The sequence below is a fragment of the Malus sylvestris genome, chromosome 9, assembly GCF_916048215.2.
Source record: "Malus sylvestris chromosome 9, drMalSylv7.2, whole genome shotgun sequence".
Taxonomy (NCBI): domain Eukaryota; kingdom Viridiplantae; phylum Streptophyta; class Magnoliopsida; order Rosales; family Rosaceae; genus Malus; species Malus sylvestris.
In genome coordinates this window covers 31,811,879-31,839,218 of record NC_062268.1, presented here as the reverse complement: position 1 = coordinate 31,839,218, position 27,340 = coordinate 31,811,879, and the positions used below count along the sequence as shown (strand labels likewise).

The 27,340-nt window shown below is 36.6% G+C and overlaps 3 protein-coding genes across 5 annotated transcripts; 2 read left to right on the top strand and 1 right to left on the bottom strand.

Moving 5' to 3' along the window:
• Positions 1-1,282: 1,282 nt before the first annotated feature.
• LOC126583952 (uncharacterized) lies at positions 1,283-4,118 on the top strand. The gene is made up of 5 exons (XM_050248508.1): positions 1,283-1,446; positions 1,896-2,315; positions 2,434-2,736; positions 3,624-3,686; positions 3,838-4,118. The coding sequence occupies exons 2-5, from the start codon at positions 1,911-1,913 to the stop codon at positions 3,925-3,927; spliced, it is 861 nt and encodes a 286-aa protein (XP_050104465.1). The 5' UTR covers positions 1,283-1,446; positions 1,896-1,910; the 3' UTR covers positions 3,928-4,118.
• Positions 4,119-4,643: 525 nt separating this feature from the next.
• On the bottom strand, positions 4,644-5,871 carry LOC126582430 (geranylgeranyl pyrophosphate synthase 7, chloroplastic-like). Its single transcript, XM_050246581.1, has one exon. The coding sequence runs from the start codon at positions 5,869-5,871 to the stop codon at positions 4,705-4,707; it is 1,167 nt and encodes a 388-aa protein (XP_050102538.1). The 3' UTR covers positions 4,644-4,704.
• Positions 5,872-7,505: 1,634 nt separating this feature from the next.
• On the top strand, positions 7,506-26,923 carry LOC126582428 (valine--tRNA ligase, chloroplastic/mitochondrial 2). 3 transcript variants are annotated; one of them, XM_050246579.1, is made up of 27 exons: positions 7,506-7,835; positions 8,117-8,201; positions 9,756-9,882; positions 10,535-10,618; positions 10,995-11,089; positions 12,474-12,565; positions 12,995-13,048; positions 13,890-13,942; positions 14,045-14,112; positions 14,707-14,782; positions 16,118-16,201; positions 17,089-17,237; positions 17,345-17,462; positions 17,624-17,713; positions 18,262-18,482; positions 19,477-19,566; positions 20,411-20,522; positions 22,348-22,458; positions 22,644-22,781; positions 23,538-23,588; positions 23,673-23,785; positions 24,430-24,577; positions 24,795-24,899; positions 25,029-25,130; positions 25,647-25,719; positions 25,856-26,022; positions 26,401-26,923. In XM_050246579.1, exons 1-27 carry the CDS (start codon positions 7,685-7,687, stop codon positions 26,524-26,526), a joined length of 2,883 nt encoding a protein of 960 aa, XP_050102536.1. In that variant the 5' UTR covers positions 7,506-7,684; the 3' UTR covers positions 26,527-26,923. The 3 variants fall into 3 exon arrangements, with proteins under 3 accessions (XP_050102536.1, XP_050102535.1, XP_050102537.1); XM_050246578.1 differs by having other exon boundaries at positions 7,507-7,835; positions 17,597-17,713; XM_050246580.1 differs by lacking the exons at positions 7,506-7,835; positions 8,117-8,201 and having other exon boundaries at positions 9,755-9,892; positions 17,597-17,713.
• Positions 26,924-27,340: the final 417 nt, after the last annotated feature.

The following is a 27,340-nucleotide window of genomic DNA, read 5'->3' as shown; positions in this document are numbered from 1 at the left end:
TACGAATTCAATACAAGCATTAAGAACTGTCTAACTATTTGTGACTTGTTTGGTTAAACCTAAAAGAACAATACAATTTGAATACGGAAGTTCTATTTTTAAACTTTCATTTATAGAAATTTGGAAATAGCACTTGCTTACATAGAATTTAAACTTGGGAATTGGAGGTCTCAAATTCTAAGTTATTTTTTATACGTTGACATTCTAAATTTCCATGTTTATGAATCTAAACAAGAAAATTGGTGCATGTCAATTTATAAACCATGATTTCTATGATCAGCTCATTCACCTCTACATGGAGCTACTCTAGAAATAAGGCTGCATGAGGTTTTTTTCTTTAAAGTGAACCTATCATACGCCACTTAGTATAACAGTCTAGTGGTATTCATGTTCCACTTATAAATAAGAGCTCTTAGGTTCGATTCTCGCCAAAGGCAAATTTGAACCATATTATTATGTTTAACCAAGTGTGAAGTTTAGCCTACTCCCTCACCCATAGGAGTGGGTTTGGTACGGTTATTGTACCAAAACCCTGATATCAATTATCATACTAAACTTTCGATTTAGCAAAATCTATTATCATTACTATACCAAAATTTTGGCCTACTGGATTTCAGTATGCCAAATAGTTTAGTTGGCATGGTATGATAATGGTAATTGCCACTTTGTTTTGAGTCCCATTTTTTGGCCAAAATCTTTTTTTTTTCTTTCATTTCTACCCAATTCAAGGACAAGACTTTTTTTCTACCCTTATCTCATATATGTAGCCTAAATTCATCATTTACATCCACACACATAATAAAAACAAATGATGCATCAAGATTCAAGATTCATATGGATATTAAGGTTACAATCCAAATAGAAATTACAAACCAAATAAAATAAAAGTTTACAATCAATAGAAGTTAAAGTTTCAATGAGGATCCTCTTTGTGAGGATCCTTACATCGTGTCCGTTCATCGTATATCATGCGGTCAATTTTCGTTAGGTACTATTTGTGTTTAATTTTAAATAAAAACAAAACTCCCTTAAAATAATAGTTTCAAATACCAATACAAATACCATACCATAGAATTTCGGTTCAGTACAATACCGTGCCATTACCGATTGGCACAAAAAATTTGACAAAATCAGTATGATATGGTTGACAAGGTAATTTGGCAAAAAAATCCACACGTATTTACCCCTAAATAACACCATTTGTTCAAAAAAAAAAAGTGAACCCATCATAAAACGGCGTCGTTGAGCATAGGTCTTTGAAACCCAAAATTAAAAGGAAAAGAAAAAGGCAATTTTACCCTATTTCTTTCCTCTGCTCTCTGATTTCAGCGGCAGCCCAAGATTCCTACCACCATTCGGCGGCAACCCCCCCTTTGGACAAGATTTCGTCGGAAGCCGACCAATTCGAAAGAGATTTCCTCGTTCCCCACTGGTTATTTTCTTCAGGTTTTCTCCTCTTTTTTCAAATTTCTTCAGTTTTTTATTTTTTATTTTTTTAATTTCGTTTTTCTTCAAATTTTCCGGCTACCCGCTGGATTGGCTTTGAATTCTGAGGTTGCTGTTTGATTTCTGGAACTGTAAATATTTTATCTTTTAAATACACACGCGCGCGCGCGCACACACACACACATATATATATATATATAATAAGGGTTTAGGGTTTAGGGTACCTGAACTTCAGTTGGGAAGAAATTTGACGAATGAAACTGTAATTTAAAAAAAAAAATACATATACATATATGTGTATCATATTTAGGGTTTAGGGTTTAGGGTACTTGTACTTCAGTTGTTATGAAATGTGATTTATGGAACTGTAAAAGTTTTAATTTTGAAGTGTAATTGCATATGCATATTTGCTTTAAGACTGAAAGGATTATTATTGGTAATCTGGGCAGCATTAGGGTAGAATTATGAGAGTGAAAAGGCAGAAGCGTCACCGGAAGAGTGTGAGGTTCTACACAGCATGCTACGGCTTCAGACAGCCCTACAAGGTGCTGTGCGATGTTACTTTCGTGCATCACCTTGTCACCAATCGCATTACCCCCGCTGACAAGGCCATCTCTAATGTCCTCGGTGCCCCTGTCCTGCTCTTCACCACCAATTGCGCCATTGCCGAGTTGAAACAACATGGTCCAATGCTTGGTCCTTCGTATTCACAGTCTCTTGAAGCTGCTAATAGCCTTATTACTGCAAGGTGTGATCACGAGAGTCACGTGAGTGCTGAAGATTGTATATTGGATGTTGTTGGGCAAAGTAATTCCGAGCACTTCTTTGTTGCTACTCAGCACGTTGATCTTCGTCGGAAACTTCTCAAGGTCATTATCTCACTTTATTTCTTATTATTATCTTGTTGGCCTCTTCGAATCTGTTATACAAATTCTTTTGATGTATATCCTTGAGCATGCACTGACAGAGACATCTTTTCACTTGCAGATACCAGGTGTCCCTGCTATTTATGCTCTGAGGACTGCTCTTTTGCTTGAGTCCCCTTCTGATGCCCAACACCAATTTGTCAAAGCTTCTGAAGAACAACGCTTGCATATGACTGACTTGGAATATAAGCTGTTGAAGAAGAAAAAGAATATTCCGAATTCTCTTAAAATAAACGATCCTCCTGGTGAAGAAGATGGTTCTGGAGATCAGAACATGGAAGCGCAGGCTGTAGCAAAAAGGGATACTGCTAGGATAGGATTGGGCGTGAAGGATAAAGTTCAATTTAAGAGAAAGAGGGCAAAGGTACTACCAAACTCATTTCTTTCATGTTCATGTATTTTTCTTTTCCTCAACATGTCTGCTTATATTTAGTTTTATGTGAGGCATTATACCCCATCAACTTTTTCGATATGGACTCCACGTAATATGAAGTAACATGTTGGAAGGAGGACATCTGTTGTGTTTATTTGGATTATGAAAACTCTTGTTAGTATTAAATATTTATACTATACACTATATACGGATAGGCCTTAGTATAGCTGCAATGCTGCATCATGGATTAACATTAATATGATTGATTTGAATTACACCGTATTTTATTACACAGTATCTTTCCCAACTCTGTTCCCCCCTCTTTTTTCTTACCAAGATACTCATATCAAGATATCATATTATGGAAATAATGTATATTTTCACCAGGAAGATGCTTCCCCGGATCTACATAAAAATTCAATGAAATCTTGTTCGTGCACCTGATACTCAAACAAAGAAACAATGTTTATACATTTATTGCATGGGGGACAGGGGACTAGACCCGAATGAATCCTTAAAAAGGCAAGAAGTCTCAAAGAACTAAGATAAAATAAGGAGAACTAGTTAATCGTACATCCTGTAGTTTCCTTAGTCAGTGATTAGTAATTCGTATCTTGTTCTGCATTCAGATTTATTTGATGGCTATTTTGTGGTGGACATTTTTGAAATCAAAATCTTGTTTGAGCTGGATGTTTCTGGGAGTATGGATAGATTAAATCATTGTTTCTCTTTTTCCAATTTTTTGGTAAAATTAAGTAGAAATAATTGGACCAATACAAATTATTACGTCATGGTGGCATGCTAATACTGTTAGAAATGGTACCTTAAGATGACTGTTTCAATGTTTATGTATTGACTCCTTTTCTTCCACCTTACAGGGTCCAAACCCCCTTTCGTGTAAAAAGAAAAAGACGAAAAAGCCAGATCTTCATTCTGCACAGGTGAGCTTGCAAATATTGTTTATACCACCCCCCCCCCCTCCACTGTACTACTGGCTAGTCACAATAGTTGACAGCAATAGTTCGATGTCTTACTATCCTTTAAAAAATGCATACCTTTGTGTATCTTTTGAGATTCTGAAGTTTCGTGCAGGAAAGGAAGGATGGAGATGCTACTTTGAGGAGTCGTAAGAAACGGAGTAGGTCACGGAAAGGCAAAAAGACTCAGGAGGCAGATGGTTAATGTTCCTTGGCTAAAAGGTTAATTTAGCTTTCATTCGAACGAGTTGAATGAGCAAACTGTACTTTGGTCAATTTTGGGGCAAGTGTTATTTGAGGGAAAGGTTATTTAATTCTGTCAACTAGACATCATAATTAGCTAATCATATTTACAGCCCTCACACTAAGTTCATATAGAGTTTGTCTTCTTTTCGACTCTCTCGATGTTAAATATTTATTGTTAGAATTTGTGTTCACCGCGCTCTGAGACACCCGAAAAAACTCTCCGGGGGAAAATGAGGGCTATATGTAGGCCATCTGCTATTTCTAGAAGGGCTGCTCGCCTTTATATGGCAAGCCTTGTGTCCTCGAGTCGGTTTTCTCTTGAACATTATATTCCAAGAGAACTGCCGATGAACTACTCAAACACTGCAAAGCTACTCTAGAACAATATAAAGTCTCAAGGGCTCTCGAAATTACTAATTTATATTTGAAAGTTAACCCTTGAGAGTTGAGATCCTCTGAATCATTGTGTCTGGAGCCCAAGGATTTGGAGTTTGGCCGTTGAATAGAGAGAGTAACTGGATTCTTGATTTGTGTGAGATGAGTAAGTGAAATTGACTAATGAAGATTGTATGACTCAAAATGAGTGATACGGATCTCTGAGTCTATCGATTCTGGATACAAGATTCGGAGAGGATCTCAATTCTACCCTTGAAATTCAAAAGAATAATTAACAAGTAATCGAAAAACAGTCTTCATTTATTAAATAAAAAATCAAAGGACAATAAGAATTGTTCCTCTATGTCTGTCTATTGGCAATATAATTGGCTAAATAATACAATGGAGCCGCCCTAGCAGCATCGAAATGAGCAAGCTCTTGCACTGCTTGCGCCACCAACTCGGCAGCAAAATTCTTTGCCCCTTCAATCCCCATCAGCTTTGGATATGTCGCCTTATCGCTTGCCAAATCTTTCCCGGCCGTCTTCCCCAATTCCTCTGACGATTTCGTCACGTCCAAAATGTCGTCCACCACTTGAAACAACAAACCTATACACCTTGCATACTTCCTCATCCTCTCCACCTCCTTTTCACCTCCTCCTCCGATGATTGCCCCGCAAACCACCGATGCCTCGAGGAGCTTCGCGGTCTTATGCACGTGAATGTACTCGAGTTCTCGCAGCGTCACTTCTTTGCCTTCACTTTGAATGTCCACCATTTGACCCGCCACGAGGCCTAATGATCCAACGGCCGAACCAAGCTCAGTGATGGCTCGAACCACACGCTCCGGTGATACTACTTTTGTTGTCTTGGCCGCTACATGTTCAAAGGCAAGGGAAAGAAGCGCATCACCGGCTAGAACCGCGGTTTCCTCCCCAAAAGCCTTGTGGCTGGTAGGCTTCCCGCGACGAAGATCGTCGTTGTCCATGCAAGGGAGATCATCGTGAATAAGCGACATGGTGTGGATCATTTCAACGGCACAAGCTGCTGGGATTGCAAGTGACTCATCCCCTCCAACTAATTCACATGAAGCGAGACACAAAACCGGCCGCACGCGCTTTCCGCCAGCCAAAAGCGAGTACCTCATTGCCCTATGGATTTTCTTGGGGTACTGCAAAGGCACGGCCTCGTTCAACGCCTTGTCCACCATCTTTGCCTTCGTTGACATGTACTCATCGAATTTGAACACCGGAAACTGGGTGGTTTCGAGTGGTTTGGCGATTGGTTCTCCATTGACGAGCAATGGTTGGAATGCAGACGCTGAGTCAGTAACTTGTGTAGCTGTGGCCTTTATCTTCATGCGAATGAGAGCAGTTGATGAGGTTCTAGTGCTGCCATTCAGAATTTCGTTGAGACGACCAAAATTAGCAGCGGTTTTGAGAAGGGATGGAGTTTCATAGCTTAGGATAGTTGCAAAAGAAGCCATAAATTCCTTGCTTGTTGGTATCAAATTTTTGGGTGAATGCATGATGAACTTGTTAATTTGGAGTTATAAACTTGTAGTCGGAGAGGCGAAGGAATAAAAATATGCTGTTTACTATGTCAATTTGTATGGATTCATGTTATTCCTTTTGATGTGGCTTTGTCTTCTATTGTATCATTTGGCCTCTAATCAATTTTCTTTTTTAATGTTTTGGATGTTTTTGGCTCATCTCCTAGAGCATCTTCAGTGATGTTCCTCTAATTGTCCTTGCCATTGTATAAACCCTATATATAGGGTTAAGCATCTTCCAATGGGCCGGAATTAGAGTTTAGTATAGAGACTTACCGGGGTACTAAAAAGAATCCCCAAATACAATGACGTTGTAGGTACTCTCAATGGGTTAAGCCCATATTCTTTTTTGAGTTGGGTGATGTTCCTCTTAATCTTCTTATAGCAACTCCAGCCCTCTCTAAAAAGACTGGCCCAAAGCCTAAGAAATAGGTTGGCACCCAAAAAAACCTTTTCATCCCTAAAAATAGGCCAGCCCAAAGTCCAAGTCAGTTTGTAGGTCGGCCCAAAATTGGCTAAGATAGAAACTGGCTTATTTGGCATCATGTTGACACCAGCATGACGTCAGCGGACCACACAAATTTTTTTTGCATTAGGCGTGTGGGAAACACGCGTGCGTCCTCAACACGACGGGCCCGTACTGCAGGCACACTAAAGGGGTGCGAGACATGGACCACGTGGCTAAGTCTCGGCCGTTGGATTTCCAACGGTAAATTTTTTTTGAAATTCAAACCCAACGGCTAGTGACGTGGCACAATTTGGACCGTTGATCTTTGGACCGTTTGATTTTCAGATCAACGGTCCAAATTTTTTGGCCAAAAACTTTAAAAAAAGGTCAGAAATTAATAATATTTTTTTATAAATAAAAAAATGTCAGAAATTAAAAGTAAATTTTAATAATTAATAATATTTTAATAAAATGGACTAGGCTATTTAGTTTTAGGGATGAAGATGCACTTGGCCAATTACTATTTATTGCAATCAATTACTATTCATTTGGGTGGATTAAATGGACTTTGGGCTAGCTCATTTTTTAGAGGTGGAGTTACTCTTAGGATTTGATGCGTTGCCTTATCTCCAATATATACTAATTTGATTTGAATTGAGTGTTTCTCATTTGAGAGACTAGTAATATCTTCAATGGGCTAACAGCTAATGAAATCGCGCTAGTGTACCTGAGCTATGTTAGTCAGATCTGAAATACCCATGTAGCTCTGAGCTTACTCTAAAGGCTTTCCTGTTATTCCAACTACCTTGAGTGTCATGTGTCATGAGCATAGAAAATCTTTATCCCACAACCTTGATAAACAAAGGTTTTTTTTTTATATATAAATACAAACTATTTGTCTACTGTAAACCACTCTAATAGGATAAAAGAAGGTATGAACCTGAGGCGTAATAGATTAAAGTGAAAAACCTTAATGACTAGGGCAATCCATCACTAGCAATTACGATAACCAAAGCTAAAAAACAAAATCAAATTAGCTTTGCCTTTTTTATCCAATAATATATTTACACTAAAATAATATAAAAAATAAATTAGTTATAAATTCCAACAGAAGAGGTGTCCTTACAATTGAACATGAATGGTAACTAGTTGTCTTTTTAAAGAAAAAAAATCACATGGACCAAATCCGAAATGAGATCCATTCGTAATCCACTGCGTCTGCCGTTTCTCTGCCACTAAAACTAAAACCCTCCTTCGTCTTCGTAAGCTAAAGTCCTACCAGGGTTTATATGCTTATCGTCATTCCCTCACTGGAATATAAGAGCGTTTCTGTCGAGAACGATGATTCTCCAAACGACATTCCCCGGCCCCTCTCTCTGCTCGTCGTTCTCTGCTCACCGGCTCCGTCCTCTTCTCTTCTCCAGACGACGTCGTGGCCGCACAAGCCTCTCCTACTGGCATTTCAATCCTCTTAAGCCTAGGCACTTCTCAGGTAATGTTATCACCTTATCACTTTCTCTTGTCATTCTTTCTTTGTTTGGTTGCTGAGAAAATTCGGATGTTATCAGTTGGAAAGTACTGAGAATTGAATTTAATCGATCAAGAAATTGAATTTTAAACACTTTAATTCCTACTGTTTTGTTCATTGAAGTTCGTTTTATAAGATTTTTCGTAAGTTCGGTTATTTTTTTTACTTCCCATCGTTCGAAACCTTGGCGAAAACATTTGTGATGAATTGGGGTGGTGCATTTATCATTTCTTGTTCTATTTCAGTTGCTGCTTCCGAGAATCGTGGCTTTACATCTCCAGAGATTGCGAAGACCTTTGATTTTTCTTCAGAAGAACGGATATACAATTGGTATATTGGTTTTTGTATGCTTTTCGTTTGCATTCTGTGCATGATCACCAAGAATTGGAGTAACCATGACAGATATAGCTTTAGTATGGGTGCTTTGTGCTTTGGTGTTATGCACATCCTCCGCGATTTTCTTTTGTTACAATTCACTGTCGATTTCTTTTTTTCTTAAGGTGAATTGGGGAAGCTTGGGTATCTGAAGGCAGTTGTTGAATTTATTGGGGCTTATGTTGTCTGATATAATGCTATAATTCTGCTGTTAGTTCTGAATGTAGAGGCTTTGTAGTATATTCAGTGCACTGCTCTGCTTCTGTGATGTTGTATTGCCTCATTGTTCATATTAACGAACTTATTTTGAAAAAGTATATAGACCCCCCATCCCAACCCACACCCGAGAAATTGATATTTCGAAATATCCCCTTTGGCCAAAAGAATTATTAACTAAAATACCATAATGATGTACTTTTTATTTTGTATATTCCCCATTCATGTGCAAAATGATTGGAAATTTTGGAACTGAATTTTTTGTCGGGATCAGAGATGAGTTTTCACATTCTTTGAAATGGAGTTGAACAAAATGTTATGTCTATTCAGTCATTGAAAGGTAGCTTACACAATTTGGGATGACAGCACTTTTTTTTTTGGGGAATATGTTTGGGTTGGAGTTCACATTTGACATCTTTCTCGAAGTGATTCAGTTACCAATCATTCTCCAGTTGATACTAGTGCAATGCACCTGACATCATTTCCCAATTCTTCCCATATTGAAGGGCCCTTAAACCAAGGCTTAAAAAAATACATATCTCCATAAAAACACGGTCTCTTGTCTGGAATTTTACCCGGTAGTTTTCAAGGTTTCTAGTTGATGCTTCAAAGTGCATTATGCAGGGCTGGTCCTGCCTGATACTTGTGGGGCCTTGTATAGAAAATAAATTGGATACCTTGTATTATGCCAAAAAATACTATGAATGTTCAAAGTATTTGTTCATTTTTGGATCCATGTGTCTCCTGCTGCGTTATCAGTGAGTGCAATTCTCTCTAGCTGCGTAAACATGTTGGTACTTATTCTTCAATGTTTAATTCCTATGGACGTCCACAAACCATATGCCTCCAGAGTACTTGGGTTTCTTGGGGCTTAGTTAAGAGAGAATCACTTTTTTGGTACCTTAACTTTTGTTATGTTTCCTTAGTAATAATTGATCTATACCATTGCTCTACATTAGAATTAAAGATTAAGTTTCAAGAAGCTGTCTCTATTACATAATCAGATCTCTGACTTACCTCAGTGATAAAAGCTTCGCTATCATGCTGCATTGGCCTATGGTGTATGTACATGGATTTAATGCTGCGACTGTAATTTTTATTAATTTATTGCGAAAACTCATTCTGATCTCAACTTAAAAAGAATTTATGTTCCTGTGTGTGCGTTTTCGTATTTCTTGTTTTGCCTCTACTTTCACATATCAGTTTGCAGATTTTATCAGGTGGTGCTTACTAATCTATTTATTATGTATAATCATTGCATATAACATATTCATCAATTCATCTGATTGTTAGGTGGGAGTCTCAAGGATATTTTAGGCCAAACCATGACCAAGGAAGTGATCCTTTTGTGATCTCAATGCCGCCTCCAAATGTTACTGGCTCCCTACACATGGGGCATGCAATGTTTGTGACTCTTGAGGTTGTGAAAGGTGTTTATAAGTATTGGGATTTTACATTTTTGTTGAAGTGGATATTAGTGTTTTTACCTAGCCATGCTTCTAGTCATCTTGGCACATGTAAGTGTTGATTATGATTGTCATGTCTGGCCCAGGATTGTGTTTGTTTTCTAATTGCACATTCTGGGTGAGGTTGTACAAATCTTAGTCGACTAATAAATGCAAAAGATGTTGGGAGAGACATGTTTTGGAATATCTAAATGGAGGAATACAAAGTTGAAAGATTGGAATTGAATTGGAAGAAGTAAGGACTGGATGTGCAATGAGATTTTATACAGATGATGAAAGCAAAGTTGATAAAAATAGTAATCGTAAGTATTAACACAATGTCACTTGTACCTGTGGGCCTTGTGGTGTAGGTGTATAAACCTCTTAAATATTGATATTTTTACAATTGGAATCCCTTTCGAACCCGCGTTTCACTGTAGTTAATGATGATTGGGGTGATAATGTAATCTTGGATTATGTCAAATTGTTCCGAGGACCTAATCTAACAAAAAGAACATTACTGAACTTTTGTCTGAAAGAATGTGGTTGAACTGGGTTCAATTATTCCTAAATTTTAATTCAACTGCTTCTTATTTCTTCTATTCATTTTTCATTATTTTCTGGTAGGACATTATGGTTAGATACCATAGGATGAAGGGAAAACCAACACTTTGGCTTCCTGGGACTGACCATGCTGGTATCGCAACTCAGGTTTGTCTCTGTACCGCAAAGCCTATGTTTCAAACTTTCAATAGAAGTATTTCCACTGGTTTCGCTATTGCAATACTTCACGTCATCTTCATTTATAATTTTCTGTGTTCTACAACTGCGTGTATTGCAACTTCCTATATAATTCTGGAAGAGTTGAAACTGCTTTGATCTGATTCTTTCTTTATTTTTTGAGTACATTATTGGGATTTGTTTTTTTTTTCTAATGATAACTTAGTAGGTAAATTTTGGAATCTATATTTGTTCATTGCCCTTGATTCTGTCTTAATATGCACCTTTTTGTATTACATAAAATTGTAACTTACCTATCTTAGTTTGAATTATTTTGCTTATACTACCATTACTCTTTTTCTACCAGCTGGTTGTGGAAAAAATGCTCGCATCTGAAGGAATTAAAAGGGTTGACTTGGGTCGAGATGAGTTTGTGAGTAAAGTTTGGGAGTGGAAAGAGAAGTATATATTCTTATCTATCTTCCATTGTTTATCTTCTCTCTCTCTCTCTCTCTCTCTCTCTCTTGTGCATTCTACCGTACCATATTTTTTTATGGTTAAGCAGTAAAAAGAGAGAAAAACTGTTTTTTTTTTTGTCACAACATGTAGAATTCCTTGTACAGGATATTGCTATGGCCTTCATAAAGTTATATTACCATTTGGTCTACACTGATTCACTGAAATAATATTGTTTCTTTTCAAAAAAGAGAAAAAAATCTGGCAAAACAATTTTGGTGTACACTGAATATCTGATAAATATATACATTGGCCTATGGCATATCTACTGAACATATTAGGTTTCTCTTTTGATTTTGTGCATTATCTCTTCTAAATATCTAGTAAGTTCTTTATTCGTAAAGATGCCTTTTTGGAGAATGGCCACTAAAGACGCTGAAAGCAAACTAGGATTGTATGAAAGTCTCATTTCACAAGCCAACACTGGGTGGGACAAAAATTGGCCTTTGAAAAAAGATAAATTAGATACCCAAATTACAGTGTTTAGTAGGCTGCTCTCATAGATAAATTAGAACTCGAGCCAAGTTCTCGGACATGGATTGTGTTTTCTTTAATGAAAAATAAATCTGTGGATGTTAATGTATATACACAGAAGGTGAATGGAACACTCAAAAAGGAGACTTAACTCTAGAATCTAGAGAAAGCAAAGTCGATGGGATAAAAAGGAGGAAAACATAAGATAGACATCATATGGTTATAGAGAAGAGATAAATTTATTTTCAGTTCCGAAAAGTGCTATTTTGCTGCCACAAAAACTTTGGCATTTTGATTCGACCATATGTAACAAAAAACCTAGAAACACAGAAATAGAATTCTAAGGTTAACATGTTCCACGCCTGCTAAACTCGCATTCCAATTAAAATGCAGTGTATGACTAACTTGGCATAATTCGCACCATGGTAGTCATTGCAATTACAAACTTCCATTCTTCCCTTGCAACCAGGCAATATAGAAAAAGTTAATCAACTGACTCCTAGTACTCATAGTTTTATTCCTGCAGCATGAATGAATGATCATCGTATTCTGCTTCTGAGGATTAGCTAAGTTAAAGATTCTACTGAAAAGTAACCTACACCAGTCATTTGTTTCAAAAAGCATGCCTATTTTTTAAGAAATACCATAAAGTAAAATCTTGTGCAGTTGTGATTCTGTTCTGAATTCTCGTCTTTTATATTCAAAATTTGTGGAACCATATATGAGTAGATTTGCAATTTACTAATTTATACTAAAAACAATTCCCATAAAGAGTGAATTGCTACCATTAATGTTTAAATGAAATTTGTTATTTCTTGTTATTTCTTAATAGATTATTTATTATTTATAATATCAGATATGGTGGAACCATCATCAATCAGATCAAAAGACTTGGTGCTTCTTGTGATTGGAATAGAGAACATTTCACCCTTGATGAACAGCTAAGTCGTAAGGCATTTTTCTATCTTGTAGAACTCTCGTCAATTGTGAAAGTATGTATGAAATGTAAACCTGGGGGGAGTGTTGTCGAGTTTCCATGAGTAGTAACTACGGTAGGGTAACTAATGAATTGTTTAGGAATATACGCAAAAGTTATTGATTTATTGATTTTTATTTTTTGTTATACAAGCGATATTGGGGGAGGGGGGAACTAAACCTAGGACCTCGGGTGCATGGGTAAATGCGCTTAACCACTTGAGCTACCAGCCCCTTGCATAAGCAAGGGTTATTAAAACCTTTTTTTAGGGCTCCAAGATGTAATAAAAGGAGCAGTTTTAACTTTAAAGGTCACTAATGTTGTTAGGAGCTAGTAAATGTTGTATTGTGGTCATTTTTATTTTTTATCTCTGAAAAATCATATCCTTTTACTCCATGCAGGTGCTGTTATTGAGGCCTTTGTCAGACTACATGAGAAAGGTTTAATCTATCAAGGTATAGCCCTAAGTTCCCCTTAAAGTTGTTCCATAATCCTAGATTCCGAAGAACTTTGTTGTGGCCTGTGTCTTTTTTAATGGAGTTCTGAAGGTGGGTTTGTTTTGCTGCTGAATCCCGTTGTCTTTAGTTTTTGTTATTCTCTAGAATCTCTACTTCATTTTGTGACAACTATTCTCATCATTTGAAGTTCTTAGCTTTAAGTTATCATCATGTGTGTGGGATGGCTAGTTGTCTGTAACAATAAGCTGCTATATGCTTTGCAGCATGCCAACTTTGTGAAACATTTCGTTGATTCGTTGTATCAGTATTTAGTTGAGTCTTTCTGTTAAAGGATACTTTTTCATTAATTCTGTGTGGTGCCTTTTAGGAAATATATGATGACATATTTGTACAACAAATATGCTACTAGCTTCGTGTTGGATAGGTTTCGTGTTTGTGAAATTTTGAAAGAATTGAATTATTTGTGAAAATTTGAAATATATGGTGACATATTAATCTGATAAAGAACTGGTATGTCAGAATTTTCGTTAAATTCTTGTATATTGAAGTCTTAAGCTGACAGTTTTTTCTTCTGAATAATAGCAAAAGTCAAGATGTATGGAATTAGCTGTCTTCTGTTTATAACGATTATGTTTCTATGGTGACTGAAGCAAACATTTCTGTCATAACAGTTCAAGTTATATTCACCTTATCATTTTACACTTTTTTCCTGAAACTTTTCCTCTAGGTTTTGAGTTGATTTTTGGAAGAGCCGGCTCTCGCGTTATCGTTCACAAGAAAGTGTGATTTACAGCCAAGTAAAAACTGATGTATATTTTTTATTTGTTTATTAACTTAGGGTCCTACATGGTGAACTGGTCTCCTAGTCTACAGACTGCTGTTTCTGACTTGGTAAGTTTCATCTGGTCTCATGTAGATGTTACTCTCTAATCTTGATTCAGCTTGTGCTTTTAAAATGCAATATTTGACCTGGCCCTTAATATTTGTGAACAGGAAGTAGAATATCATGAAGAATCCGGAACTCTTTATCATCTTAAGTATCGTGTTGCTGGAGGCCTAAAGTAATTGCCAGCTGACCATTTCTCATTCCTTTATGAAATGTGATTTTAATGTTATACATATTAGAGTGTAGAAGCATATGTTTTCTGTTGTGCTATGCTATGACTGTGCTGATGCAAAATATTCTGTTTATATATGGTTGCTAAGGCAGATATTGGGTTAATCCTCTCAGCTCTGTGGAGTTGCCTTTTTCTCTTCCTGTTTCTGTTTGGGGTGGTTTGCTTGACCACGTTTTTGTTGTTTCTGCTTCTTTCCTCTTTTGACATAATTTTTTATTTATAAAAAAAACAATTTGATCCCTCTACAGAGGAAAATTTATTGGCACAATAACTGTGACATCTCATAGGTCAAACATTGGTAGTTTAGTTTGTGTTTGACAACTAACTAATATAAGAACAAAAATATGTTTATTTTCTACAAGATTTTGGGAGTCCTTAAATTTTACGATCTTTATCAGTCTTTCACTTATATGATAAACTTGGTTGCACACGATAATATGTTTGTTTGTATATTCTTCTACACCTGTGTGTCTTTGATGAGCTCTAACAATTTTCCGAGTTACATTATGCACTCTCATTGGTACCTCCTGTACTCAGGTCTGACTATTTGACAATAGCAACAACACGTCCGGAGACATTATTTGGTGATGTAGCTATTGCTGTGCATCCTGAGGTAGGGTTATTTTGCTTGCATTTCTGGCTTTCTTTAGGAGTTTAGTAATGAATTGACCAGGTGATGACAATGCTTTTTTGGTAAATAATGTTTAAGCAATTTAGAAAGGTTAATAGGGTAAAACATTTTGGACATTACTTTTGATTCTTTTGGACCAACATCTATTTACCTGATCTTTTATATAAATTCCTAACCTAGGCTTTTTTATGAAGATCTAGATTAATAAATAGGTGCTTAAGTCTTTAAATTCTATTAATGTAATGTTTACTTAAAAATTCTGCATGCACAATGGTCTGAGGTCTATGCATATATTGCTTAATTTTCTGAATTCTACAGCATGAAACCTAAGCTTGTATGTTTACGTAGTTACCTTTGTTTTCTTCCTTGTTTAGTATTGTTTAATTTCTTTTAATAAAAATTTTACTATTATTATGGGGAGGGATTACAATAATTTAGGTGAGGGGGGAGTTTCGAACCCAAGACAGATGTGTAGAAACCCAACATCCTATCCACTAGGATATTGGACCACATGCAGCTCTTATTTCTTTAGTATTGTTTAATTAACAACAAATCGAGGTCTAAGAAGTGCTAGATGTACAACTGTTTTTAGTGTTGAAATTACTTTGTATTCCCTGTTTGGGAAATTCTGATATGTTTTGTTTTTTGACTCCTCCTGGTCATGTTCACCTACATTTGAATCCAAGGAGTCTTTTTTTTTTTGCCTGAATGAAGAACCCTCATTATTTATAAAGGGAAAATTTCAATCCGTGTCAGTCTAGATCACTTTGGCATATTTATTTTATGAACTAAGAGACCTAAAAGGCCACCAGCACAGCCACACATATGGGCCAACCAAATAGCGTAATACCGTCGCAACACCTAGTCCAATACAGCAGACCAGCCTAGATGAATCATACTAAAGGGAACATGCCTAATGTGTTTCGGAAAGCATGGCCACAAGAAATCAACTGTCCCACGATGAAATCAACTTTTATTCCCTATCTTCAACACTTCTTCCTTTCCCACCACACCCCCCCCCAAAATAGAGTTCAAAACTACACAATACGGGTCTTATTCTTCAAAAAAATCCACGACAACCCACTCTATGCTGAATGCAAACCAGAAACTGCTAATATGTGACCCAAAGGAACAATATGGGAACATATGTTTGGATGTTTCACTCAGCTGTTATGCCCTTGAACAATGCTGGTCTCTATAATATTTGGCTCTGTGCTTTTTCCATGTTTTGAAAGAATTAATTTACCTTATCCACATTTTATAGTTTTTCTTTCTATTCTTCTCCAATGGTATGTACTGTTTGATAATGGCATGCAGGATGATCGATATTCTAAATATATTAACAGAATGGCTATAGTGCCGTTGACATATGGCCGTCACGTCCCTATCATCGCTGACAAGGTAAAGCATCTTAGACTGCTTTTCTATATCAACCATTGTATTCGATGTTGTAGTTTTATTGTTGGTATGATGCTAAATCCCAGTTACTGATGCTGAGTCTCTGATAGATATCGTGCTCTAACAGTAACGTCTAGGGATGTTTAGAAGTAGAAAGTTAATATGGGAGTGAATTTATTAGTGGATGCCTCTTTGATTGGGCATGGGTCTGTCTGCAGTTCCTTACATCGATTAATAAGTATGGTAGAAAACGAGTGCAAGGTTAGAAATCAAGAAAAGTATTGACAGGTTTAAAGTTAGTTTCTTATTCTTAATCATGTCAAAAGTTCTTCCCAAGTCCCTTACCCTAGATTTATGTGTTGGTTTTTGTTCTGTTTTTCTTTTTGGTGCCTGCCTGAACACTTTCTTGATTCACCACTTCAGCTTATTCACTTGCTGTAAAGTTTATAATGTAGCAGAATACTTATTTTAGGCTTTCTTTATTTTTCCCTGCTATATAAAACAAACACAAGGAATATTGTGGTTATGTCCTTGACTCCTTGCAGAACTATAAAGTAGTTTTTTGTTTTCAATACTAAATTACGTAATTAATTAGAATCCTATGCTTTGAAAAGTAAAATTAGAATCCCGTCCTTAGCAAAATTATATCTGATTTGGTAACTGAATCAAGAGTATTATGCAAAGCGCCGGACCTGCTGTCTGGGCTTTACTTCTTTTATAAGGCGTCACTAGTAATCAGAAAATGTGAAATGTCACCAGAAGATAGGTATTTGTTTTTGTTGATATTTCCAGTTCGCTATTTGTTGAATGATTACCTTTAACTGCCTGCCTGAATCTCTTATAATTCCCGGTAAATAACTCGATTTGTGGAACATTAATTGTTTTGGCAGCATGTTGATAAAGACTTTGGCACTGGTGTGTTAAAGATAAGCCCTGGACATGATCATAATGATTACAATCTTGCAAGAAAGCTTGGTCTTCCCATACTTAATGTCATGAACAAGGATGGAACACTAAACAAGGTTGCCGGACTGTACTGGTAAATGCTGTATCAGTTTTCTTGGATTGTTGAACTTGAATTCACTGGAGAACTACATCTTTTATCTTATATCTTATATTTGGTAATGAAACCTGTGATTCTGTCAGTGGCCTTGATCGGTTTGAGGCCCGGAAGAAACTTTGGGCAGATTTGGAGGAGACTGGTTTAGCTGTAAAGAAAGAACCACACACCCTACGAGTTCCCAGATCTCAGCGTGGTGGAGAAGTGAGTTGGTAGCTTTTTTGTGTTTGGGTTTTGAACTTTAATAGTTTGAAACGATTGTGATTTTCTATGAAGATTTTGTTACCTTCACTATATATATTTTCATTCTTTTGTCCTCTAATTGTTTTCAATATCAGGTTATAGAGCCACTAGTAAGCAAGCAGTGGTTTGTAACGATGGAGCCCTTAGCCGACAAAGCCCTTAGTGCTGTTGAAAAAGGAGACTTGAAAATTATACCTGAAAGATTTGAAAAGGTATGCGTTATTTGGCCTTATATTGACTCCTCTGGGATACCAAAAAGTAGTTTTCCTCTCCTTTCTGTTGAAGCCTTCAAGTACAAAATGAATAAAAAATAAAATAAAATAAACCTATGGAGCTGTTTTCTTTTCTTTTATTATGACTAGAAGCATAAGTTTTTTTTTTCAACTTTTTTGCTTAAGCATCTGATCGATGATGCAGAAACAGAAAATTTAGTGAGAGAAGAAAGGTATAAATAGTGAGTTAATTTACCTAGTTAACCTTAATTTTCAAAATAATATTAACTCAGTGAAAAGGAGCATAATTGACATTTTGAATCTTTAGTTGACAGAAAAAGGTTTTCTTAAATAAAACAGATTAATAGGTCTGTTCCCAGCACTAGCGCTGATATCTGTTTTTACACCTCTATTTCTCTGTATTGCATCGCAAAAAGAGTAGCTTATGTCGATAATGCAACAAGTTCTCTTCCCCATTTAGGCAGTGGCTTACCGAGAGAGATTTGCTATATTCTATACTCACACCCGTGCCTTCTATTAAATAACAGATTTACAATCATTGGCTATCGAATATTAAGGATTGGTGCATAAGCAGACAACTGTGGTGGGGACATCGAATACCAGTTTGGTACATTGTGGGTAAAGACTGTGAAGAAGAATATATAGTTGCAAGGAGTGAGGATGAAGCTCTTGGGAAAGCTCAAGAAAAATACGGAAAAGATGTGAAAATATATCAGGATCCGGATGTTCTTGACACATGGTTTTCGAGGTCTGTTGCTCACGGGATTGCCAATTATTAAATTTTTTGTGTAATTTGTTTACTAGAAACTCTGAAGACCCACTTTATTTTTACAATTTTGAAAGCTGCCTAATTTTTGGGTAAGTTATCCAAAATTACCATGTTCTGTGCTATGTAGAATATAAAAGGTTATTAGACCAAGTGGTAAGTGGAGTAGGAAAAAGAGTTAGAACTAGGAGATGTGATTAGTTAGACTTCATCCAGTTGCCAAAGAAAACAACAAAAGATTTTAAGAATATCCATTAGAATGCTTATACTCAATCATGCTCGATGAAATCAAGGAGTTCTTGCGCAAAAAGTTTCAAATTCGTGTATGTGTTGATGGCAGTGGGACAATCTATTTTCATCCAATGTGTCATATATCATAAAAGACATGTTTACTTGATGCATTATTATTTGGTTTAGTATTTCTGCATGATTCATACAAAGTTTCATGCTTTAAAGTTAATTCCATGAAATTTACATCGAGACTGACATTTTCATTCTTGGGTAAGAGGGACTTTACTATTTGCTTTTTGTATCATATACCTAAAACTTTGAAGACTCTAGCCAACGCTTCTAGGATTTAAGATTTAACATGCCCTATTTAGAAATTTTGTCTTAGCCCATGAATACAGTTTTATGCAGTTGTTTGAAGGGATTATGTGACCAAGTTGACTGTTTATGTAGTTGTAATGGGAATTGTACATGATCTTTCGAACTAATAACTATAAATACGGAACTAATTTGGTAACTTCTAAATCGAACTGATATCTGATTCATGATCTTTGAATTTGTAAGCAATGAAGCAACATATTGTTTTAGTACTATAGTTTTTATTACATTTCTATGTTTTTTTTCTGCTGCATGTGGAAGCTTTTGATTCTCAATTACTGCATACTTGGCCTCTTTTTAATCCACATCAAGGCTTCATATATTTGAGATTCTCTGGAATTTGACTGAATATCTCTTTTCCTTTTCACAGTGCACTGTGGCCTTTCAGTACTCTTGGATGGCCAGATGAGTCAGTTGAGGATTTTAAGCGGTTTTATCCTACAACAATGCTTGAAACTGGGTAAGTGCATCCCTTGCCAACCAAGCATTTGCTCTCTCTCTCTCTCTCTCTCTCTCTCTCCTTCCGTACCAAGCTTCTAGAAAACCTACTACCCCTCATCTCCCCTTCCTTTGTCCACCAAGACTAACCATACCATCTTCTCTTTTAGGGCTGCTTCTATGGCTCTTGGTGTCTTAATAGACAATTGTTTCTAGATTTGTTCTTCAAGCCCAACCCATTCCCAATATTCGGGACTGTTGTCCCCGTTGTGCAGGGGGGTAGGGTATTTTTCTTCTGGCCCCGATGGTATGGTAGCTGGATGATGAGATCTCTTCCATTTGTATGCTCTTAAATGAGAAATTTGAGGACTGATATGATATTGTGGGGGCTGAACAAGATGGGAGTGTTTTATGCAAATTGAAAAGGTCTTTTTCTATGGCATTCTTGGGGAGTGAGCAATGGCTTTTTCCTTGCACTGCAGTTTGGCGTGCTAATGCATATATAAGGCATAATTTTTAGTGGTAGTTAGTTGAAGCGAAATCTTCTCTTTGATTACCAATTATATTAAATGAGAAAATTTACACGGATGCTATTTGACTTGTTATACGCCAAATAGTAGTTAAATCTGCTTCTTCATAAATTCTTTACCAATTATATGGTAGTGGATTCATGTACCACAAGTTTCGTTTACAGGCTCATGATTTATATTTTTTTCAATTAATAATAGTGTCCGTATCAGTTTTTATTTCGTGGTAGATGATTTATCACTAATTTGTATGGTTTAATAACTTTATTATTTGGCGATCAAGCCTGCTTCTTTGAAAAGGTGGTTGAAGTTTATATTATTTGTTGAATGTTTGTACAGGCATGACATATTGTTCTTCTGGGTTGCGAGGATGGTCATGATGGGAATTGAGTTCACAGGGACAGTGCCATTTAAATATATTTATTTACACGGTCTCATCAGGGATTCACAAGTAAGTTGAAAATGCACAATAAATACTAGTGCATCAATCTTGATTTTGTATTTTAAATGTCTTTATAGCTTGTCATTGTTTTTTGAGTATTAAATAGTTTATTCCCAAGCTCTCCCTTGTGTGCTTACTTTGACTATCCTTCAAATTATTTGCTAGCAAGGTTTCTGATTATATGGATGTCGTTAATTTGTGGGTTACATTTGCATGGTGCGTAGGGTTAATTGTCTTTTGGGAGAGTGCTGATTCTGCTCTCTCTTTGTATTTCCTGTTAGTTTTCTTTTCTGTTCTGAGTGGTTCTTGTGGTCTTCTTGACCACCTGACTTCCTCTTTGTATTTTTTCTCTTTCAGTACAATTGGCTCTTTATCCAAATATTATTTCCACGGTTTTTGGGTTGTCCTCCTTGGACGGATTTCAGATTTTTTTTTTTTTTTTTTTTTTTTCTTATCTTGTATTTTCCTTCAAAGAACTTAGCGAAGAAGGCTTTGGTGTATTTAACACAATACGTTGAAATGAAGGAAAGCTTATTTATTGATATCCCCGATATGTTACAAATATGTACATATACTTGAGTCAAAATAAACAAACAAGAGGGAGCCTTCACAAAGGTTGCTTAGGAGAAGTCTCAGCAGTCGGTAGAGCCCCAGAAAGAGAAGGCACCGGAGGGGGATCATTCAGGGCTGAAGGGGTAGAGGAAGACCTAGGAAAACTTTGGAATAGACCCTAGGAAAAGACTTGAGTACTTGGATCTAACGGAGGACATGACACAAAACCGAGCGCAATGGCGTTCTAGGATTCATATAGCCGACCCCACTTAGTGGGAAAAGGCTTTGTTGTTGTTGTTGTTGTTGTTATCTTGTATTTTCCAGATTACTTCCAACAATCTGATAAGACACCAGTTGCTTCTCACAATTCATGCAAGATCGATTCTTAAAGAATATCTGGGTGAGATTGAATGCAAAATAGGGTTTTGCAAGTGGTGGACCAATCTATAAACCTGAGAGAGAGAGAGAGAGAGAGAGAGAGAGAGATGATAAGACACCAGTTGCTTCACACAATTCATGCAAGGGCGATTCTTAAAGAATTTCTGCATGAGATTGAATGCAATTGTTTTGCAAGTGTTGGACCAAAAATCAGTGAGAGAGAGAGAGAGAGAGAGAGAGAGAGACGTAACTGTTTGGATGGCTTTCTTTACCGAAACTCCCAAATGGACTTTCAATCTGAAATGAAAGCAGGGAAATCTTCTTGAGCCCAGAAAAATTTAAAGAATCATTAAAAATGAACTGAAAATCCAATACTATATGTCTCACCTTGGGAGACCCTACACACCTCTACTTACACCTTCACCTCTGAAAACACTGCTATAAACCATTGTTTTATACTTACAATGTGTCTTGGCATGTCTACATGAAGTCTTTTTTTTTTTTTTTTTTTTTTTTGAACGGTAATCAGTTAATTTAGAGGGATATTCTCCTTGTGTAGTCTGGTGCTCATACAGAAGATATTGTCAGACTCTTAAGGATGAGACATTCCTTGTTTGATAATTAGGCTAATGTCTGGAGATTACTCTTCATGTGGTGACTAGTTTTAGTATCATCTTGTAAATTACATGTGTATACTATTCGTGTAAATCAACCACGAGTCTCTTTGGGCTCTTTTAACAGTTATTAATTATCCAACAAAAGAGAATGTAGTCAGACAAAACCCTTGATTGTTCCTTCTTTTTTTTATTCTTTTTTTTTAATCTATTCTCTAAAGCATTTGTACTCTACTCTTACGTGTCTGATGTTGCAAGATTTGAAATAATTTGTGTAACAATCATTTCAGGGCCGAAAGATGTCGAAAACATTGGGGAATGTAATAGATCCATTAGACACAATCAAGGAATATGGCACAGATGCTTTAAGATTTACAATTGCTCTAGGGACTGCTGGCCAGGTTTGTTTTGTCGTCACTTTACTTATGAATGAATTCTGCATTTATTCAAAATTGTCACTTTTAAAAACAAACCGATTTTACTTTATTTGCTGACGAGAAATAGGTGTATGCAGTCTTCAGCTGTTGCATGTTAATAGCTTGATACAACTACCATTCTGGCTGATTTGGGTGTTCTTGTCGTCCAGGACCTTAATTTGTCCACTGAGAGGTTGACATCCAACAAGGCCTTCACTAATAAACTGTGGAATGCTGGAAAGTTTGTATTGCAGAATTTACCCAGTCAAAGCGAAGCATCAACTTGGGAAAATATACTTTCTTATAAGGTTGGTTGTTAACACAATCTCAACATCAACTTGGGAAAATATACTTTCTTATAAGGTTTGTTGTTAACACAATCTCAAGTCATACGAGAAAACTTAAGTTGCATACGTTTGCCACTGAGCTATGAAGTATAACTTCCTCTCTCAAGGATTGACCAGAAAATGCTCCACCCCGTCTCATATATGTATCTCTAAACTGATAACTTCCACTTTTGAGGATTCACAAGAACTTAAATTGACCTGATATCACTAAAGTTATCCCCAATCTCGTATATGTATCACAAACTTGTCTGCAAGGTACAACATTTCTGAACCTGTCTGAATGCATTTAGCGAGTTCTCAATTACCAAAGCAAATGGGCAGGCTTAATTTCGGTTGATGCTGCTCTTTTATAATTGAAAGTTCTCTAAAGATTTCTTACAAATTACTTCACTTGCTATGGTTTTCTTTCTCACTTTTACTCTCTGAATTTGTCCATACAATGTGTTAAATTAGCCAATAGCACACTGGCTAATTGTCTCATGAATGGGAATCAAATAGATTCTCCATGTACATGTCATAACCACTCTATCTCTCCACATTCCATAAGATGCAATCATCTGGTGCTATATCATATCATGGCCCATAATTGTATCTTGCATTTCTCCACTAAATATTAGAAATTTCAATCTTACTGTACTTTAGCAGTGGTTGTATTTACATTATAGGATGTTGAGTATTACTTGTATTGCTTCTTAATTCAAGACAATGCTTTTTCAGTTTGATAAAGTGGATCTCCTAGACAAGCTACCCTTACCAGAATCTTGGGTGGTAAGATAATTGTCAGGTTAATTTTCTTTATTGCCTGTTGATTTTACTTCTTTGTTTAACCACTCACTTTCCTTCCTTTTTCAGATTTCAAAACTTCATTTGCTTATTGACACAGTCACCGCAAGCTATGACAAATTTTTCTTTGGAGATGTTGGAAGAGAGACGTATGAATTCTTTTGGGGTGATTTTGCTGATTGGTATGCTTGGAGTTTTCATTCAAATGTTTACCATCAGATAATTATTGAAAGCGTCATCTTATGTTCCTATCTATTCATTAAGAAAAATTAAACACAAACTGGCAGAACACTTCTCCAAAGGTGTTTAGGACATAAAATTTTGTGGATTCTAAGCCTTGCATGGAAATCTACAATGTTTTTAGACTTTCCACTCAATGCCAATTGGTTTTTGGTTGGATACTCTAGCTTTAACAATTTATGCAAGAACAATCCATGTGTCAAGCCCAGCGCCTGCTGGTTTGGGGTTGGTTGCTACTTTAAGAATGTTCATTGGATACTGTGAACAACCTTGTGTAGCCTAGCTAGATGACTGGACAACCTCTCCCCTGGTTTGGGGTTGGTGCTACTTTAACAGCTTTCTTTTTGTCTGCTGTTATGTAATACTATGAGGTTCATCTCTGTTTTGTATAGCCTAGCAGATGACTGGACAACTTTCTCCCTGTATTGTTTTGCTCTGTTTTTTATCATTGAAAGTGTGTTTCTTACTACATAACAGAAAAAAATGTTAACCGTTTTCTTTTTCCTTTTGTTAATATCTTCTGCGGCTCTGCCTAACTCAGATGCATTACATCTTTGTCAACTGTTGTCTTTTTTCATTTATGCAGGTATATAGAGGCCCGCAAAGCTCGTCTTTACCACTCTGGTGGTGATTCAGTTGCTTCTGTCACACAGGCAGTTCTATTGTATGTTTTTGAAAACATACTTAAATTGCTACACCCCTTTATGCCATTTGTGACCGAGGAACTCTGGCAGGTAAACTGATTCACTGTATTCACCATTTGTGTTAAATTCAACTTCTCTACCGATAAGGTATTTATTATTTTCTTAAGGTTTAATTATTAAAATAAGAAAATTTTGCTTAGGGTTTAAGGTGGACTGCTGCATTATAGGTGGACTGCTTGTTCACCTTCATTGTACTGTTATCCCTGATAATGTTTCACTGTTAAAATGAATGATTGATTTGATATAGGCACTCCCCTTTCGGAAAGAAGCTCTTATTGTATCTCCATGGCCACTGACTTCACTTCCAAGGCAGAGCAACTCGATTAAAAAGTTTGAGAATTTACAGGCATTGGTGAGTAGATATTCCTACGTCCTTGTTTATTGCTACATATCCAAGTCCATCTGGCACAGCTGGTATCTTCTATATTTTTCTTGTAGTCAATTAATTAAATCACTAAGTTTGCTTCTTTGTTATTCTTAGACTAGAGCTATCAGAAATGCTCGAGCAGAATATTCTGTTGAGCCTGTAAAGCGTATATCAGCATCAATAGTTGCAAATGAAGAAGTCACTGAATACATAATGGTACGTATTCATTCTCCAGCCATGATTTTGCACTTGATTAAAATGTAAGAGCTGATGAGGTGCTTATTAAGTATGTTCCTGTATTATTTTGCACTTTTATAGTAAGAAAGATATGAATGAACTGTGACTGTATAGAAAATTGGTGGATCATTATTGGACCTTCCTGTTAGTGTAGACACTATAGAGCCACAGACTGAATCATAAATCATATCGTAAAGCTGTCCATGCCCCATGAAACCGTTGTGCGAGATCCCACTGGGCCAATCATGGGCCTGATATAGCAAAACGAAGTCAGGACTGGTCCTAATTGCTGAATCATGCATATGTTCTTCGAGAGTTTCATGCGTCTGAAGTCTCATCTGAGCTCGGATTTCAAATTTTTTTCAGTGAAAATTGAGATGACTAGTTGCTGTCCCTGCTCTTTTGATAAGTTGTTTATTTATGTGCATATATGTTTGGACATAATTATCATTCGCACTAACTCACGTAAATATTTGAATTTATATTTTGATGCAGAAAGAAAAGGAGGTTTTAACTCTTCTGTCCAGGCTGGATTTGCAAAACGTCCATTTTACAGATTCTCCTCCAGGCACATTTCTTCATGGATTATTTTACATTTGACAAAGGACCGGAAATGTTCATGTTTATTGTCATTTATTTTTATGGATTTATATGATCTGATGTTGAGGCATATATTTTGGTGGATGTCATGTATTTTACTTCAGGGAACGCGGATCAATCAGTCCACCTTGTAGCTGGTGAAGGACTAGAGGCATATCTCCCTCTTGCTGACATGATTGATATTACTGCCGAAATCCAACGCCTATCTAAGAGACTTTCCAAGATGCAGGCGGAATATGATGGACTTAAAGCTCGGCTCAGCTCTCCTAAAGTATGAATTCTGTTAATCATGTTCAAGCACTTGGCAGTTGGCATTGATAGGCGAAAGTATTTGACATGTCTTCTTCCCTAAAGATCCATCGAATGAAATGATTGGATTTCAATTTTGCTAACAGGGATAATTAGTAAAAAGTAACCAAACTTAAATAAAACCTAAAACATTTAGTAGGATGCATTGGAATAACTAGATATAAACAAAAAGTCCTTGCACATAATGGTTCGCTTAAGATAGCTGGAACTATTAGAAAATTTCGCTTATTATGATGCATGCATGTTGAGTCCTTTCTTTCTTTAGTATAGTTCCGTCCCATGCTGTTCATGCATGCCCAGGTATCATGTACCTCTGACGATATCAGCGTTGTACATGCAGTTTGTAGAGAAAGCTCCTGAGGATATTGTCCGTGGAGTGCAAGAAAAGGCGGCAGAAACAGAAGAGAAGCTTACTCTCACCAAAAACCGTTTAGCATTACTCGAATCAAGTGTTCTGGTCACATAATAAGACCCTCTGCCTGTCATCTATAGCATCCGTCCATCTTAATTGGAAATATCTCCCTGCCAGATTGATATTCAATTGTCCATGGACTCAAGCCTATGGGATTTACATCTTCTGCATTGTAACACTAGTGATCGGTGAACGTTTTCTCGACAACAATTTCTTACCATCTGGAGGATCTGAGGATAGGTGTGCAGTCGAAGAAGTCTGGATGAATAGCAACTCCCGTAGCTCATGCTAACGAAAGACCACTTGATAGACAGATCGAAGTGTCAACAAAAGCGTCCGCCCGAGAGATGCCTTGCTATTGTTGTCTTCCGGTGACGATGGTTGTACATTATTCAGATTCTAATGACATTTTTCTTACAATATAAGGGTACGTAGTTAAGGCTGTAGCCAATTCTGTGCCCTTTACTTATTTGTAGAAATATCACGACACTAACAGCTAACAGGATAAAAACACAAGCTTTGCGGCAAAGGCACCAAACACAAGCAGCTATGGAGGAAAAATTAAAACATTCAACTGGCACCAAGGCAAACTAGAGGTGAAAGCCGGAAACCGAAGACACCCAGTACACCTGGGGCTCGTTTGATGTCTAAGATTGGCTTGACTTGGATAATCCACTATATTCAACGAATGTTGAATAGAAATACAGATGTCAACTTGCATATTTTCTCCAAGTGAAGGTAGAAGATGAAGAAGTCAGGACGAAAACTTGTCACTCTCAGTCTTACCATTTTTGTGGAGATTTTGTAAGGACAAGTTTTCTTTACGATTTCTTCACCTTCTACTCTCACTCGGTCAAAATATGCAAGT

Excerpts from the sequence above, each read along its gene's own strand:
- LOC126583952 (XM_050248508.1), top strand. The coding sequence starts at position 1,911 with ATGAGAGTGAAAAGGCAGAAGCGTCACCGGAAGAGTGTGAGGTTCTAC. Across the intron at positions 2,737-3,623 it reads TTAAGAGAAAGAGGGCAAAG|GGTCCAAACCCCCTTTCGTG; the intron begins GTACTACCAAAC and ends TCCACCTTACAG. Across the intron at positions 3,687-3,837 it reads CAGATCTTCATTCTGCACAG|GAAAGGAAGGATGGAGATGC; the intron begins GTGAGCTTGCAA and ends AGTTTCGTGCAG.
- LOC126582430 (XM_050246581.1), bottom strand. The coding sequence starts at position 5,871 with ATGCATTCACCCAAAAATTTGATACCAACAAGCAAGGAATTTATGGCT.
- LOC126582428 (XM_050246578.1), top strand. The coding sequence starts at position 7,685 with ATGATTCTCCAAACGACATTCCCCGGCCCCTCTCTCTGCTCGTCGTTC. Across the intron at positions 12,566-12,994 it reads CCTTGATGAACAGCTAAGTC|GTGCTGTTATTGAGGCCTTT; the intron begins GTAAGGCATTTT and ends TACTCCATGCAG. Across the intron at positions 16,202-17,088 it reads TCCCTATCATCGCTGACAAG|CATGTTGATAAAGACTTTGG; the intron begins GTAAAGCATCTT and ends TTGTTTTGGCAG.